The sequence below is a fragment of the Octopus bimaculoides genome, chromosome 17 (genome assembly GCF_001194135.2).
Source record: "Octopus bimaculoides isolate UCB-OBI-ISO-001 chromosome 17, ASM119413v2, whole genome shotgun sequence".
Lineage (NCBI taxonomy): Eukaryota > Metazoa > Mollusca > Cephalopoda > Octopoda > Octopodidae > Octopus > Octopus bimaculoides.
Window position 1 is genome coordinate 6,027,065 of NC_068997.1, and position 15,200 is coordinate 6,042,264.

A 15,200-nucleotide genomic window follows, 5' to 3' on the forward strand; every position below is an offset into this window, starting at 1 on the left:
TATATATATATATATATATATGTGTGTGTGTATGTTTGTTTCTCTTTCTCTCTCTATTTCTCCCTTCATCTCTCTTTCACTGCATGCTTCACTTTCTCTCTGTCTCATCACGTTTTCCATATATTCCCACTTTCTACTTTTTCCTTGTGTATTCTTTTCTCTGTCTCTCTTCTCTCTCTTTCTCTCTATGCTCATCTCCATCTGCTGGTATTCTGACTTTCTACTGCAATAAGAAAGAAATTAAAAAATTAATTTCTTCTGTTCTTCTAAAATAATTTAAAGCCAAGAAATGGGTAATAAAAGTAATTAGGAATAAAACGATAGCAATTAAGTGTATGGAAGAAATCCGATCTTTTCCAAGTTATAGGAAACAGTTCTAGACATGTATTATTAGAACTCATTAGTGAAACAGTCTTACTAATGTTGGTAAAATATGGTATGATTAGAGGGATATTTGGGTGCTGTTTCTGGTAGGCCTAACAACTATGTAGGGGTTCCATCATTGAATTAGTTTAACTTGGGTTCTTGTTGTTTAACCCCTGGTCAGCTTTGATTGAGAAGACACGATCAGAGATTCTCTAGCTACGATCATCCTGTCATTTGTTATCTAGGACTACATTGTTCAACTGCTCTTTATTTTTTTTTTTTAAGATATTAAGGTAAATTTTAATGTGGATTTAGCTGTTATTTCTAACGGACCACGTAGAGGCTCCCTCTTTAGCTGATTGTATCTTATGTAACATTTTCAGGTGATCTAGTTGGTACCTGTTTCTGATTTGGTCAGGTGAGGCTGTACACGAGGCTGATTTTGTGTTTGTATCGGTACACTATCCACTAACCATTTCTTCCACCTTTTGCCACTTTACCTGATGCTTTATCATATCGTCAATAATAACGTTTTGTGGATGGGCTGAACTGTTACTCAGAGTGTATCATGTATTTAGAAAAAGTTTATCAGAAGTGTATTGTTTGTTGTTTTTATCTCTGTTGCTTTGTCTCCTTTCAGATTTGGTGTTGCTGGTGGTTCCAATGTGTCTGGAGATGAGGTCAAGAAGTTGGACATTCTGTCCAATGACCTTTTCATCAACATGCTCAAATCTTCGTTCACGACCGCCCTGATGGTTAGTGAAGAGAATGAGAAAGCTATTGAGGTTGAAATCGAAAACCAAGTGAGGATTCAGTTTGGTATTATTATTATTGAAGACATCACACAGTATTCAATACTGTGATGTAGATTGAAAATATAGTGTGTAGCAGGGATTTGTGCTGTCTGTCAAGTCATAACAAGGCCCTCAGACAGACAACATTTTATGTAGTATGCATGCAGTTCCAAATGAAACTGATTTTTGCAACACACCAAGATTGCAGGATATTTCTAAAGTGTCCAGACTCTTCTTCAGGTTGGGTAGTATCGAACTCAATGCTCTGATGAGTATCGAACTCAATGCTTTGACTCTTGCAGCTGCCACATCCTGGTGATCTTTATTATTACTATTAAGACAGCAAGCTTGTAGAATTGTTAGTATGCTTTTCATTTGTCTTTACAGTCTGATTTCAAATTCTGCCAAGGTCAGCTTTGCCTTTCATCCTTTTGGGGTCAATAAAATAAGCAGCAATTGATTACTGGAGTCAATGTAATTGACTAGTCCCCTCACACAAAATTTCAGGCCTTGTGTTTGTAGTAGAAAGAAAGCAGTGAGCTGGTAGAATCGTTAGCCTGATTAGCAAAATGCTTAGCGACATTTCATCATTCTGTGCTCATTTCATGTAGTTTTCAATGTAGCACTTTTGTTACCTCATCGTGTTGTCACAACTTAGAGTGTATCATTATTATTATTATTATTATGGTAGCAAGCTGGCAGAATCATAAGCATGCTGGGGAAAATGTTTAGCAGCCTTTCATCCATTCTGAGTTCATTTCATGTTCTGAGTTCAAATTCTGCTGAGGTTGACTTTGCCTTTCATCCTTTTGGGGTTGATAATTATGTACCAGTGAAACACTGGGGTCAATGTAATCAACTAGTCTCCTCCCCCAAAATTTCAGGCCTTGTGCCTTTAGTAGAAGGCATTATTATTATTTTTATTGTTCGTCTTGTATTGTCCTTTAATGTTTTGATTTATATTAGCCAATAAAAAGAATTAATTATTATTATTATTGTTACACACTTCTAGAAATAAATTCTTTCCTTCATCCCTACCCTGGTCTGGTCTGTCAAACAGTGTTAAATATGTATTACTCTTATTAAAATGGAGGGGTGACAGATTGACGGAACTTATAGAATGCCAGACAAAATAACCTGCATTCCACGAACCTTGATTTTGTCTTTCATCCTTCTGAGATCAGTAAAATAAAGTACCAGTTAAGATTGATTTAATCAGTTGTCCCTTCCCTGCAGTTTTCTGACCTTCTATGTTAAAAATTATTATAGTTATGGTGGTTGTGATGATGATGTTTAACCCCAGATCAGCCCTAAATTGAGCAAGCAGACATTCCAGCCATGATCAATCTCATCTTTTCCTTATGTAGTCAGAATCAAGGGTTACTTTCTCCAACATGTCCATTTAAGTAAGTAGAGTGTAATTTGAAGGCCCTTGGCTGCTATTCCTTGCAGTTCATATCACCATATAGATACACACGTGTTGGCTTGTGGTAATTGGTAGAATCAGAGTTGCAAAGAAAATACCTTGTGTTGTTTAGTTCCTAGATCTAAGTTCAAATCCTGTGGAGGTTCAACCTAGTCCTGAAAGGATAATGTTACAGAATGGAAATGATTGAAAGAGGAGGAGAATAGAATTTTTTCCTTTACATTAAAGACTTACATATTTCAAAATGAATGTCAATAAAGTTAGCACAATTCTTGTTATATCATGTTTTGGGACTGGTTGTCTGATGCAACTTCATGCTGTACAGTGGTTGTACAAGAAGTTAAAAGTGAAACTGGACTTGATATTTGCCATAAGTTTTGATGAAGAAACAGTAAATTTGCTGAAATTGTACCACATTACACTAAACAACAGTAGCAACAACAACAACAATATCATCATCACCATCATCACTATCATCACCATCATCACCATCACTATCACTGTCATCATCACCACTCCCATTTTGCTATAGATATATTTATTGCAAGAAACATTAGGTTTCTTTTTCTAACATTTTACATTGTTCAAACTACACAATATGTGAAAATCAAACTAGGAGTTTTGAAAGAAGTATCTATAAAACTAGTTTTTGAACATTGAATGGTTTGTGGGGTCCACCAGAATAAAATTGTAATCAAAGGGGTCCTTAGATAAAAAAAAAAAATGGTTGAGAACCATTGCTTAACCAATGACATGTTCATAAAATGTGATATAAAATAAGATACTGCTCTGGGAAAGGCTTAACTGCTACCACTTCCTGTTTAACTTACTCTAAAATAGTGAGTTAGTTGATACAAAATAAGCTGAAGCAATATTGTGGTTAATGATGTTTTGTTTGTTTCTGATATTTTCTAGGGAAAATATATCGTCTGCTTTGATCCTTTGGATGGTTCTTCAAATATTGATTGTTTGGTTTCTATAGGATCCATTTTTGGAATTTATCGAAAGGTGAGTTACTTCTACAGTTATCCTCAAACATATACTGCATATCTTTATCTGTCTGTCTCTCTGTCTGTATTTATAGGTGCATGTGTTTATATCTCCTTATATTGACATGCGTGATAGTAGTAGTGTCATTTATTTCAGAAAATTTGCCCCCACCAAAAAAGGTCACCATTACAACTGGTGATAGTATGTTTACATCCCTCTAACTTAGCAGTTTGACGAATATAACCAATGGAATAAGTAGTGGCCTTAGAAAAAAAATAATTACTGGGGTTAATTCAACTACAATTCTTCAAGGCAGTGCCCCTGCATGGTTGCAGTCTAATGTATATATTATACATAACAGTTATATGGATGAAGAGAGCTTGTGTATGGTTAAGGAGAGCTGCATCAAGAAGTGCTGATTTCTAATTGAAGAGAGAACATGTGGAAGGGTAGACCTAGGAAGATATGGGATGAAGTGGTGAGAAAGTACCTTCAGCCATTGGTCTTTAGAGTGGGGATGACAAGGGCCCAAAACTTCTGGTAGTTTGTTGTGCTTGAGAATGCACATCAAGCTAAGTAAAAATGTGGTTGTCCTTGCATACAGGCATATCCCCTACATTTCTCTTCAGCTGAGCAATCCTAATCTTGTGAGCTCATGGGTGCTGGTTCCATGTAAAAGCACCCATGCTAGTGCTGCATAAAAGTACCCAGTACACTTTTGTAAAGTGGTTCACATGAGGAAAGGTATCCAGCCATAGAAACCATCCCAAAACAGACATGGAGCCTAGGCAGCTTTTCAGCTGGCCCCAGCTCCTGTCAAACCTTCCAACTCATGCCAGCATAGAAAACAGATATTAAATGATGATAATGGTGACGATGATGATGATGAGGATATTCCTCACACATTTTGTTATAGATCATCTTAACCTCATCTTATTAAAGGTGGATCTATGCAGGAATGCTTTGCTGCAATACTTAGGTACATCATCATCATCATCATCATCATCATCATCATCATCATCGTTTAACGTCCGCTTTCCATGCTAGCATGGGTTGGACGATTTGACTGAGGACTGGTGAAACCGGATGGCAACACCAGGCTCCAATCTGATTTGGCAGAGTTTCTACAGCTGGATGCCCTTCCTAACGCCAACTACTCAGGGAGTGTAGTGGGTGCTTTTACGTGTCACCCGCACGAAGGCCAGTCAGGCGGTACTGGCAACGGCCACGCTCAAAATGGTGTATTTTATGTGTCACCCGCACAAGAGCCAGTCCAGGGGCACTGGCAATGATCTCGCTCGAAAATCCTTACACATGTCACAGGCACAAGTGCCAGAAAGGCAACGCTGGGCACAGGTGCTATCCCGATTTCGCTTTTGCTTGCCCCAATAAGTCTTCGCAAGCTGAGTTTCGTGTCCAATGAAGGAGACAAATTCAAATCCCTCTGAATCCCACTGTGCCTTTCCTCTTTCCTTGGGTCAGTAAAATAAATACCATTCAGGTGCTAAGTATCAATTTAAACCCCTGTACACCCAGTGACTAAAATTTGAGGACTTGTGCCAATGTTAGAGAACATGGTTGTGAGCTGGCAGAATTGTTAGACAATTGGAAAAAAAATACCTTGTGGTATTTATTCCAGCTCTTTATATTCTGAGTTCAAATTCTGCCAAGGTCATTTGCTTTTCATCAAATAAAGCACCAGGTAAGTACTGGGTCGATGGTTTTGATTAACCCCTTTTCTGAAAATGGCTGGTCTTGTGCCAAAATTAGGAACTATTTTATGAGTGAATGATTAAATAAATAACAAATCTAATTAGTTAATTAATTCCCTTAATTCTCTTTTTCATCCAGTTGTCTTCAGGCCCTGCTACTGAGAAAGATGCCCTGCAACCTGGCCGAGACTTGGTTGCCGGTGGATATGCCCTTTATGGCAGTGCTACTATGGTTGTTCTATCCACTGGTCAAGAGGTAAATGGATTCATGTTGGACCCTGTAAGTTTTATTTTTTTGTTTTCTATATTATTCCCTTTGAGGTTCTTCAAATGTCATGGGCACTGTACTTTCTTTGATGAGCTCATACACCTACAAAAATAAAGTTAATTATCTTTAAAGATCTACTATATTTGTTATGTAACAATTAATTTCATAAATATATTGTTAAGATGTTGCACAGTTTATCTCTCATCTTGAGTAAATCAACTGTGGAACATTATTGCAGCTTATAAAGTCATTAGCAGTAACACAGTTAGTGACCTGCATTAGCTGTGTGGTTAAGAACCTTGCATCCCAATCATGTGGTTTTAGGTTCAGTCCCACTGTGTAGCAGCTGGGCAAGTTCTATTATAGCCTTGGGCTGACCAAAGCTTTGTGAGCAGATTTGGTCAATAAAAACTGAAAGAAGTTTGTCCTGTCTCTCTCTCTCTCTCTCTCTCTCACATACACACATGTATGTATGTACCCTTGTCTTGATATCATGTGGTAGTTGTAAATGATGATGAGAGTTGGCAACAGGAAGGGCATCTGGTTGTAGAAAGTTTGCCTCAATGAATTCCAACTTAACCATGCAAGCATGGAAAAGTGGCCATCGCAATGATGATGATTATGATAATATGTGTGTAAATACCCATCCATACACACACACACACACACACACTTTCTCTCTTTCTCTCTCTCTCTCGCTCTCTCTGTCTCACTGACTCAACGAACAAAATCTTTACAAGCATCCTCCAGTGAGAACACAACTAGTCTTCTTCTTTCGATCATGGCATATTCCAAGAAAACTTTATTTGCATCACCTCTTCCCCTCCAAACATAAACCAAGTATAAATTAAAACCCTTGGCTATCACTTATAATGCTACATCTCACCATCACCAATGATCCCTCTCAGTAAACACACATTCTCAATGTAGCAATGATTGTATCACAAAGACTGTCATTCCTCTTTAGAGTTAGAAAATACTTTATCCCTCCCTTAACAACTATTAACACTCTCCAACAGAGGTCCTCGACTCTTTTGCACCATGGACTGGTTTCATGCAACGCTGGGGATCATGTGCATAACAAGACACAATAAAGTGCATAATATATAATTTAATTATTACATCATCATCGTCCTCATCATCATATAGCATCCATTTTCCATACTGGCATGGATAAGACTGTTTGACTGGAACTGGTAAGGTGGAGAGCTGCACTGGGCTCCAGTCTATTTTGGCTTGGTTTCTATGGCTGTTTGCCCTTCCTCATGCCAACCTATATAATGCATATATATTACAGACACACACACATATATATATGTATATATCTCGTTCGTCGCCCTTTCAAAGCCTAGCCAGACTCATGGGCCCGGTTTCCATGGCGTATGTGTTCCCCCAGCTGGACGGGACGCCAGTCCATCGCAGCATTACTCAAGAAACAGGAAGAAAGAGTGAGAGAAAGTTGGGGCGAAAGAGTACAACAGGTGTCGCCACTACCCCCTGCCAGAGCCTCGTGGAGCTTAGGTGTTTTCACTCAATAAATACTCACAATGCCCGGTCTGGGAATCGAAACCGCAATCCTCCGACCGTGAGTCCGCTGTCCTAACCACTGGGCCATTGGCTGCCTGTTCAGGCACTCTAAACTCCCCTTCCCCTGTCACTCTTCCTTTTCTTCTTATTTTCCTTTCTCCTCTTCTTTTTCCCTTATCTTCCTTTCTCCTCTTCTTTTTCCCTTATCTTCCTAGCCTTCTCTTTTCCTTCCTCCCTTCTTCCTCTTCCACTGCCTCCTCTTTCTCTTTGTCTCTTTCCTCTTCCTCTCTTTGTCTCTCCTCTTCATCCCTCTTCTCTTCATCTCCCTCCTCCTCATCTTTCTCCACTTTGTCTCCCTCCTCTTCATCTCTTCTACTGCCATCGCCTTCCCTCTCCTTCCTCATACCATCCTCCATTCCTTTACCCCCTCCCATTCCTCTCATCTCCCATGTTGTAACCACCCACCAAGGCTTGCCCTAAATCCTATATTCAGTCCTTCTTTCCCAGAATATTAAACCTATAGGATTCTTCAATTACATATGTTTTTGCTGGAACTGTTGGTCTGCAATTTTTCAACAAGAACGTCGACTGGGTCAGTTTGTTTTGTCTCAAAATCACTTCAAAGGTGATGGGCAGAGCCTCTTCCTCCAAACTAAAATGAAAAAAAAAAGAAACAAAAAAAAAAATCAAGCAAACAAAGCTAACCTTTTGATGTTTCAGTTTTCTGTAAATTAACTTTGTTTTATGTTTTGGCAGTCAATTGGAGAATTTCTCCTAACTGAAAGGAATATGAAAATTAAGCCACGAGGAAAAATCTATTCCCTCAATGAAGGTTATGCTCAGTATTGGGACAAGGCTACCTCAGAGTATATAAAGAGCAAGAAGTATCCTAAGGTAAGGTTTTTGCCATTTTGCTACTCTTCAAAGTATGAATAATTACAATGTGTAACACGATTTTTGTCCTTGGGTTGCTACTGTTATTTCCTGTTTGCTTACCCCTAGAAAATAAGAAAAATGACTAATATTTCCTTCAGACTTTACTTTTGTTATTTAAATGCCAAAGACTCCTTCTCAGCACATGGCTATGATGCTCTAACATTACTCCTGCTCATGATCAGAGATGCACATATTGTCAGCTACTAAGGAACATGCTCGGGTGGTTACAGTAAAGCAATTGATAAACAAATCTGTGGTCTTGAGTAGAATATTTGCTATACAGATATTTTCTGTTTCGGAAACTCAGTGCTGAATCTGTCTGAAATCTAATAGAAAATAGGTCTGTTTCAAAACATTGTTATCCTGATCTCAAAAGCAAAGTTTGAAGGGAATAGTAGTCATTTCCTTGGATTTCAAGAAAGAAGCAAATTGGAAATAACACTTCTTGACCAAAGACAAAAAAAAAAGTTTTGTTACACAGTGTAATTATTAACAGGTAACTCTTTTGATACCAACACACCTGAGACTGTTCCTGGTTCTATGATACAAACTTCCTCTTTTAAAGTGGTCTAAATTAAAACTCTCCATCAAAAGTTGATGTTAATTTATGTTCAAAACATCAGCTTAATAGTGACAGTTATTTTCCGAAATTCTCCTCTATTTTCAAAATTTAGTGAAACAAAGGCAGTGCAGTGCAACAGAATTATGATAATGAAAAAGTTCGTGTGTTAGAACTTTGAAGAATTTGTTCTATAAATTAGAGTATGTTATTTTCATCCTTTTAAATTTTTGAGTTCAAATCTAACTGGAGTTAACATTACCTTTAACCCTTTTGCATTCAAACTGGCCAGATCCAGCCTCTCACATTTATATTACAATGTCATTCTGAAAATAAATATCATTGAAATCTTGAAGCTACAAGATAATGCATGATTAATTCAAAACAATGTGAATAAATATGTATTACATTTAACAGAATAATCTGGATGCTAAAGGGGTTAATCTTTTTTGGGGTAGATAAGATGATATACCACTCAAGTGCTGGGGTTGAATAAATTGACAACCCTGACTTGCTCGCCTTGTGTCAGAATTTGAAACCAATATTAAAAATACCAATTTATGGCTAAAAATGATGCGGAAGCTTGAACCATGTCCCTGCCACTTATTGGCTGATCATATTACTCATTTGGTACATTGATATTAGATATTATTGCTTAATAAATACAACTATAACAATTATGACAGCGACAATTTTGAGCAAGCCTATAAGAGACCCTCTATGTGGTTGCTTGGCTTGCTAAAAATAGCAGCAGTTCACTCTTGTAACCATACTATTTAAAAAGCAGAAGGGCTATGTTGGTAATGTAGTGTTGGATACACTATAGCTAGAAAAAGAAAAGAAAATGGAATGGTCATGGCTGGAATAGTGTTGATCATGGGACTGTTGTTGTTCAGTGACAATTGACCTAGAGTTAAAATAAAAATATGGATGCTTTTTGTTGATGTCTATTATGTTTAAGTTTTATTGAATTGTTTATGTCAGGAGGGAAAACCCTATGGTGCCCGCTACATTGGTTCCATGGTTGCTGATGTACACCGAACCTTGTGCTATGGAGGGATCTTCATGTACCCTGCCACATCACAGACTCCTAACGGAAAGGTTTGTTATAAGATTTTTTATTAAGCGTTGTTACTCACAAACATGCATGCACGCACACACACACACACACACACACACACACACACACACACACACATGCACCATCATCATCGTTTAGCATTCGTTTTCCATACATGTATAGGTAAGACTGTTTGACTGGGATTGGTAAGATGGAGAACTGCGCCAGGCTCCAGTCTGTATTGGTTTGATTTCTATGACTGGATGCCCTTTCTAACTCCAACCACTCCACAGAGTGTACTAGGTGTCTTTTATATGTTACTGACATGGGTGTCTTTTACATGTCACTGGTACTGGTTCCTTTCACATGTCACTGGCACAGGGATTCAAGGGCTCACAGCTCTTCAGTATCCTCCCAAAGAGAGACCGACATTGTGCGGACATAGGTCTCTTCAAAGCTAAATTGGATCTTCTGCTGTCAAGAGCCCCAGATGAGCCAACACGGTGGGAAGCTGAACGAGGGCAGCAGCATCAATCTCCTTCATTCACCAAACGCCAACTATTAGGGGATTAATGAAGGTGAAGTAACACTAGTTTGCAGTGCACCAGCATGGACACAACCATTGCCCTGAAGCGAGTAAAAGAAAGTGTATGTTAAATGGTGTATATATGTGAGTGCAGATATGTGTGTATGTATGTATGTATGTATATATATATATATATATAAAAACAAATATATATATGCATGTATGTTTATATATGTATATACATGTGTGATTGTGTGTATGTTTACATTTGCACTTCCTTGACACCTAGCTACAAGCAGTGTTGTCATTTTCCCTGTCAACACATCATCACCTTGAGCCTTCGCAAACATGTGGAATAAGAGGCCTTTTTCTTGAAAGGCATGGAATAGTTCATGACACAAAGGGCATCTAACTATAAAATAATGTTTCTGTAATGTATTCATCTAATCCATGATAGTATGGAAAAACAGATGTAAAAATAAACAAATGAATATATATTTTTTTCTTAAATTTACCTAATAGTAATGTTTGGTACCCTTCTATCACCACCCTCTGAATTTCAGTCCCCAACTGTTTCAGCACTCCTTATCTCAGTACACCTGTTTAGGTACTTTCTGGTTGAGTACCCCAGATTCAGTACACCAATCTCATTTTAGTGTCCTTTATTATTTGTTAATTTACTAAATTCTTCATTATTTACAATATTAATTGAAACATTAAGAGCATATTTCAACAGAAATATGGTAACAAAACAGTTAATAATGATGAAGTTACTTTACTAAATTCTTTAAGATTTTCAAAATTAATTGAATCAAAGACAGTGTAATTCACAATATGATAACAAAAGAGCTATATACTCCTTGAAATAATGGACCAACCATTTATTTTCAAAGTGTTTTCTAAGTCCTTATTTCTTATCGTTCCAGCTCCGACTATTGTACGAGTGCAACCCCATGTCTTTTATCATTGAGAAAGCTGGTGGTTTAGCTACCACAGGAACCATGCCCATTCTTGATGTTGTTCCTACAAGCCTTCACCAAAGAGTTCCTATCTTTTTGGGATCGAAAGATGATGTTCAAGAGGTTATAGAACTCTACAAACTTCATGGAACTAATTAAAAGAAATCCAGAGAAAAGAATAAAACATTTTTGCTGTTTATTCAATTTTTTCAATTTCTTAACTGTTAAAGAATGAATTAAGGGGAATAATTATATGCAAATATGTGCACTGTTTTTGATTTTTTTTTGATGTCATTGTAATAAATATATTTTTTTTGTTTTGAATATTTCCAAACTGTGTTTTATTATTATTATTATAATTATTATTATTATAAGGCATTGAGCTGGTAGAATCATTAGCACACTGGGCAAAATGTTTAGCAGCATTTCATCCATCTTCACATTCTGGGTTCAAACTCCGCCAAAGTTGCCTTTGCCTTTCATTCTTTTAGGGTTGATAAAATAAGTACCAGTAAGTACTGGGGTTGATGTAATTGACTTAATCCCTTCCCCCAAATTTGAGGCCTTGTGCTTCCAGTAGAAAGGTTGACTGCCCCATATGCAAGCAACAGTAGATGCAGCGGCAGCAGAAAAAAGTGGTCCCTACATCATCAACAGTGAAACAGCCTCTGGCCATCGCCAGGCCACCACCAACACCAGCAACAGAGTCAACACCGGTGATGGCGTCACCATCACCACCACCAGCAGCAATGGGTGGGGCCCTGTGGGACACTCTAGACAAAGACCCCCAAAACCTCTTCCTTCCTGACCTAAACAACTTGGACTGTTCGAGTACTGAGATCGAGATGGGTAGAGTGGCAGACAGTGCCCCCAAAAAGAAAAAGAAAATAATCTAGAGAGACATTGGATAAAGAGGGGAAGCACAATAAACAATCTGAACTTCCCAACAGCAACAACTCACACACACAACAAACAATACCACCACCACCTTCACCAGTGCTACCACTTACAACACAGACTCCACAAGCACTACCAACCTCACAGCAAGAGACTCAAGCAAACACCATAAAAACGAACTTTCCAGAAGCTGTTGGGTCTTTTCAGAGAAGCCTCTCTAAACGACTCTACAAAAACCTTGTGGAAACATCCACACAAAACAAGAAGGGGGCCACCCCACCAAATAACAGAGCTCTTCTCCGTCCTAAATATTTATTGTTTTTAGTATGGTCATGCTCAGAATCGGTAGTATAAATGTCAGGGTCCTCAGGTCACCTTGGAAACAAGGTCACCTATAAAACGACCTGAGGTCCTTCAGTGTAGATGTAGCAGCCATTAGTGAAACCAGGCTTTCTGACCTGTAGGACCTCATGACCCTTTTCGGTGAGTACGCGATCTTCCTATCTCTGTGTCAGCTGAGAGGTGGCGGTGGTGGTACTGTGGTGCTTTTCTGGAAAGGCTTGGATCTGAAAATAAAGGCAATCTTCCTGGATCCGGAGGGTAAGTTGGTGTTCCTAGATATGAGCAGCAGGGACAGCGGTGCCTTCAGACTGGTGGCTGCCTATGCTCCAACAGGGGAAGGACAGTCGGAATACTTCAAGCGCATGGAAGTTTTTCTGGCAATGTCTCACACTTTAGTACTAGTAAGGGATTGGAATGTTTAGATGAACGTTTCGATCATGTGGGAATATCTGATAAGAGAATGGGGTGAAAAGCCTCAAACCTTTAGATAGAGTTTTCTGTAGACCAGCGGATAGTGATAGTATAGGTTGTCTGTAGTTTCACATAGTTGACTACACAGACCACAAATAGACGGATAGAAATTTGTTTATGTTAATATGCTTAAAAGCTAACATGATATAATTCTGTGGTGCTCAAAAATAATTTTGAAATTTGAATACAAATATGAACATGAAAAAAGAAAAAATGGACGACAAAAAAATTAAATTTTTTTAATTAATTTTTTTATTTAAGTTTTTAGATAAAATATTTACATAGATTTTGCTGTAAAAATATCTTATTACTGTATTCTATCGTTGTAAATTTGTATAATGGTAGTATTAGATTAGGTTTAGTTTCTGATATTCTACCATTTATGCATTCATTTCAAGAGAATTAAGAAAAATTTGTTTTTAAATATGCAGTTATTTTTATGTGATCAAGGCAATTTTGTTTTGTTTTGTGGTAGTATTGTGTCACTGAATGCTGGGTATTTGGATGTGTGTGTGACACTTTTCTGACAATCACATTTATTTAATTCTCTCTAAGCCTTCATTTTGATGTGGCTCGATTTTAAGAACTGGGTCAGTGTAAAGGTAAATTTACAAGAATCAAAAAGAGGAAAAAAAAAGGATGTCTTTTTTTCTATATTCTTCCAATATACAGAAGACATAGCATGTGAAAGGTGTCAAGTGACTTGACAAGTCTATGATAGTGACAACAGTGAGTTAAACTACCACCCTGTCATCCAAAATATCTTAAGTAGTCTAAAAGAAGCAAAAATAAAACAAACTAACATTGTGCTGCCTGTAGTATCAAATGAGTAGCAAATAGCAAGTATGAAATATGTGTCAAGAAAAAGAAGAAAAAACAAGAACAAAAGCATTTAAAAAAGCTACAAAAAAAACAAACTAACTAAAATGTAAAATAAACTATTAAAAACTGAAGAGATTTAAAGAGTGAGAAGAAAAAATGGTTACAAAGGAAATTATTGCAATATTATATATAAAATTAGTTTGTTACACGAGGAATCTTGAAATCAACAATTCCCATAGATTTTTGTGGCACTTCTCCATTGTAGTCTTTCTCAGTGCGCTTGCGTCGAACTAAGTAGATGAGTACACCACACAGAATGAGAAGAACTAAAACCACAGCTCCTAGACATGTGATCATGGTGATGAACTCGTTTTTGGCCAGACAGTCTTCAGGTGGAGTCATAGCTGGAAAAAAAGAATTCAAAAACAAAAAACAATAATTGCTTAGATGTTGGTACAAGGCCAGCAATTTCAAGAAGAATGAAGTTAGATGATTACATTGGTACTGCAGTACTTGACTGGTACTTTATTTTATCGATTACAAAGGATGAAAGTCAAATTTGACTCCAGCAGAATTTGAACTCGAAATGTCATACCATAAAGAATTTACCAGCATTCAAATGATTCTACCTACTTGCCCTCTTAATAATAACAGCAATAATAATAATAAGCCTTTCTACCACGGGCACAAGGCCAGTAATTTTGGGAGAGGGGCTAAGTCAATTACATTGATGCCAGTGCTTAACCGGCACTTATTTTATTGACCCTGAAGGATGAAAGACAAGGTTGACTTCAGTGGAATTTGAACTCAGAATGTAAGGACAGATGAAATACCGCTAAGCACTTTGTCCAGCTTACTAATGATTCTGCCAGCTCACCACCTTAGCAGCAGCAACAACAACAACAACAACAACAACAATAATAATAATAATGGCTTCAAATTTAGGCTCAATGCCAGTAATTTTAGGGGAATGATTAAGTCGATTACATTGATCCCAGTAATTCACTAGTACATTATTTTATTGACCCCTAAAAGGATAAAAGGCAAAGACGACCCAGGCAGGATTTGAACTTACAAAGTAAAGAGTCAGATGAAATACTGTAATGTAATGCTCTAACAATTTTGCCAGCTCACCACCATTCTAATAAATTTTCAAAAATAGGTAGAGAACCACACATCATTTAAGTTACAGAAGAGTATTTTGTTGTTATTATTTTCACATCTAGGATGCTTTTTAAGAACTAGTGGAACCTGTTAAATTACCATATAGGGAGCTGCACCAAGTTCTGATCTGATTTGGCAAGGTTTCTATGACTGAATGCCCTCCCTAATGCCAACCACTCTGAGAGTGTAGTGGCATCGGCATCAGCCGTAACTATGGTCTCACTTGGCTTGACAGGTCTACACAAGCACGGTATAACACCAAAGGTCTTGGTCACCTGTCACTGCTTACATGAGGCCCAACGCTTGAACAGTGCGTTTTACATGCCACTGGCATCAGCCATGACTATGGTTTCAACATATATATATATATATATATATATA

The 15,200-nt window shown here is 37.6% G+C and overlaps 2 protein-coding genes across 4 annotated transcripts in view; one reads left to right on the forward strand and one right to left on the reverse strand.

The window, feature by feature from the left end:
- Nucleotides 1-11,457, forward strand: part of LOC106868967 (fructose-1,6-bisphosphatase 1) — a 32,358-nt gene extending 20,901 nt beyond the window's left edge. For both annotated transcript variants that reach the window (XM_014914445.2, XM_014914446.2), the window contains exons 2-7: nucleotides 1,007-1,169; nucleotides 3,502-3,594; nucleotides 5,428-5,568; nucleotides 7,840-7,977; nucleotides 9,563-9,679; nucleotides 11,091-11,457. In XM_014914445.2, coding sequence (XP_014769931.1) covers nucleotides 1,007-1,169; nucleotides 3,502-3,594; nucleotides 5,428-5,568; nucleotides 7,840-7,977; nucleotides 9,563-9,679; nucleotides 11,091-11,282 — 844 coding nt within the window. In that variant the 3' untranslated portion in view covers nucleotides 11,283-11,457. The remainder of the gene's footprint in view (nucleotides 1-1,006; nucleotides 1,170-3,501; nucleotides 3,595-5,427; nucleotides 5,569-7,839; nucleotides 7,978-9,562; nucleotides 9,680-11,090) is intronic.
- Nucleotides 11,458-13,062: 1,605 nt separating this feature from the next.
- The window catches only part of LOC106868969 (EGF-like domain-containing protein 2), a 47,083-nt gene continuing 44,945 nt past the window's right edge, over nucleotides 13,063-15,200 (reverse strand). For both annotated transcript variants that reach the window (XM_014914448.2, XM_014914449.2), the window contains one exon: nucleotides 13,063-14,059. In XM_014914448.2, the coding sequence (XP_014769934.1) occupies nucleotides 13,851-14,059 (209 nt within the window). In that variant the 3' untranslated portion in view covers nucleotides 13,063-13,850. The remainder of the gene's footprint in view (nucleotides 14,060-15,200) is intronic.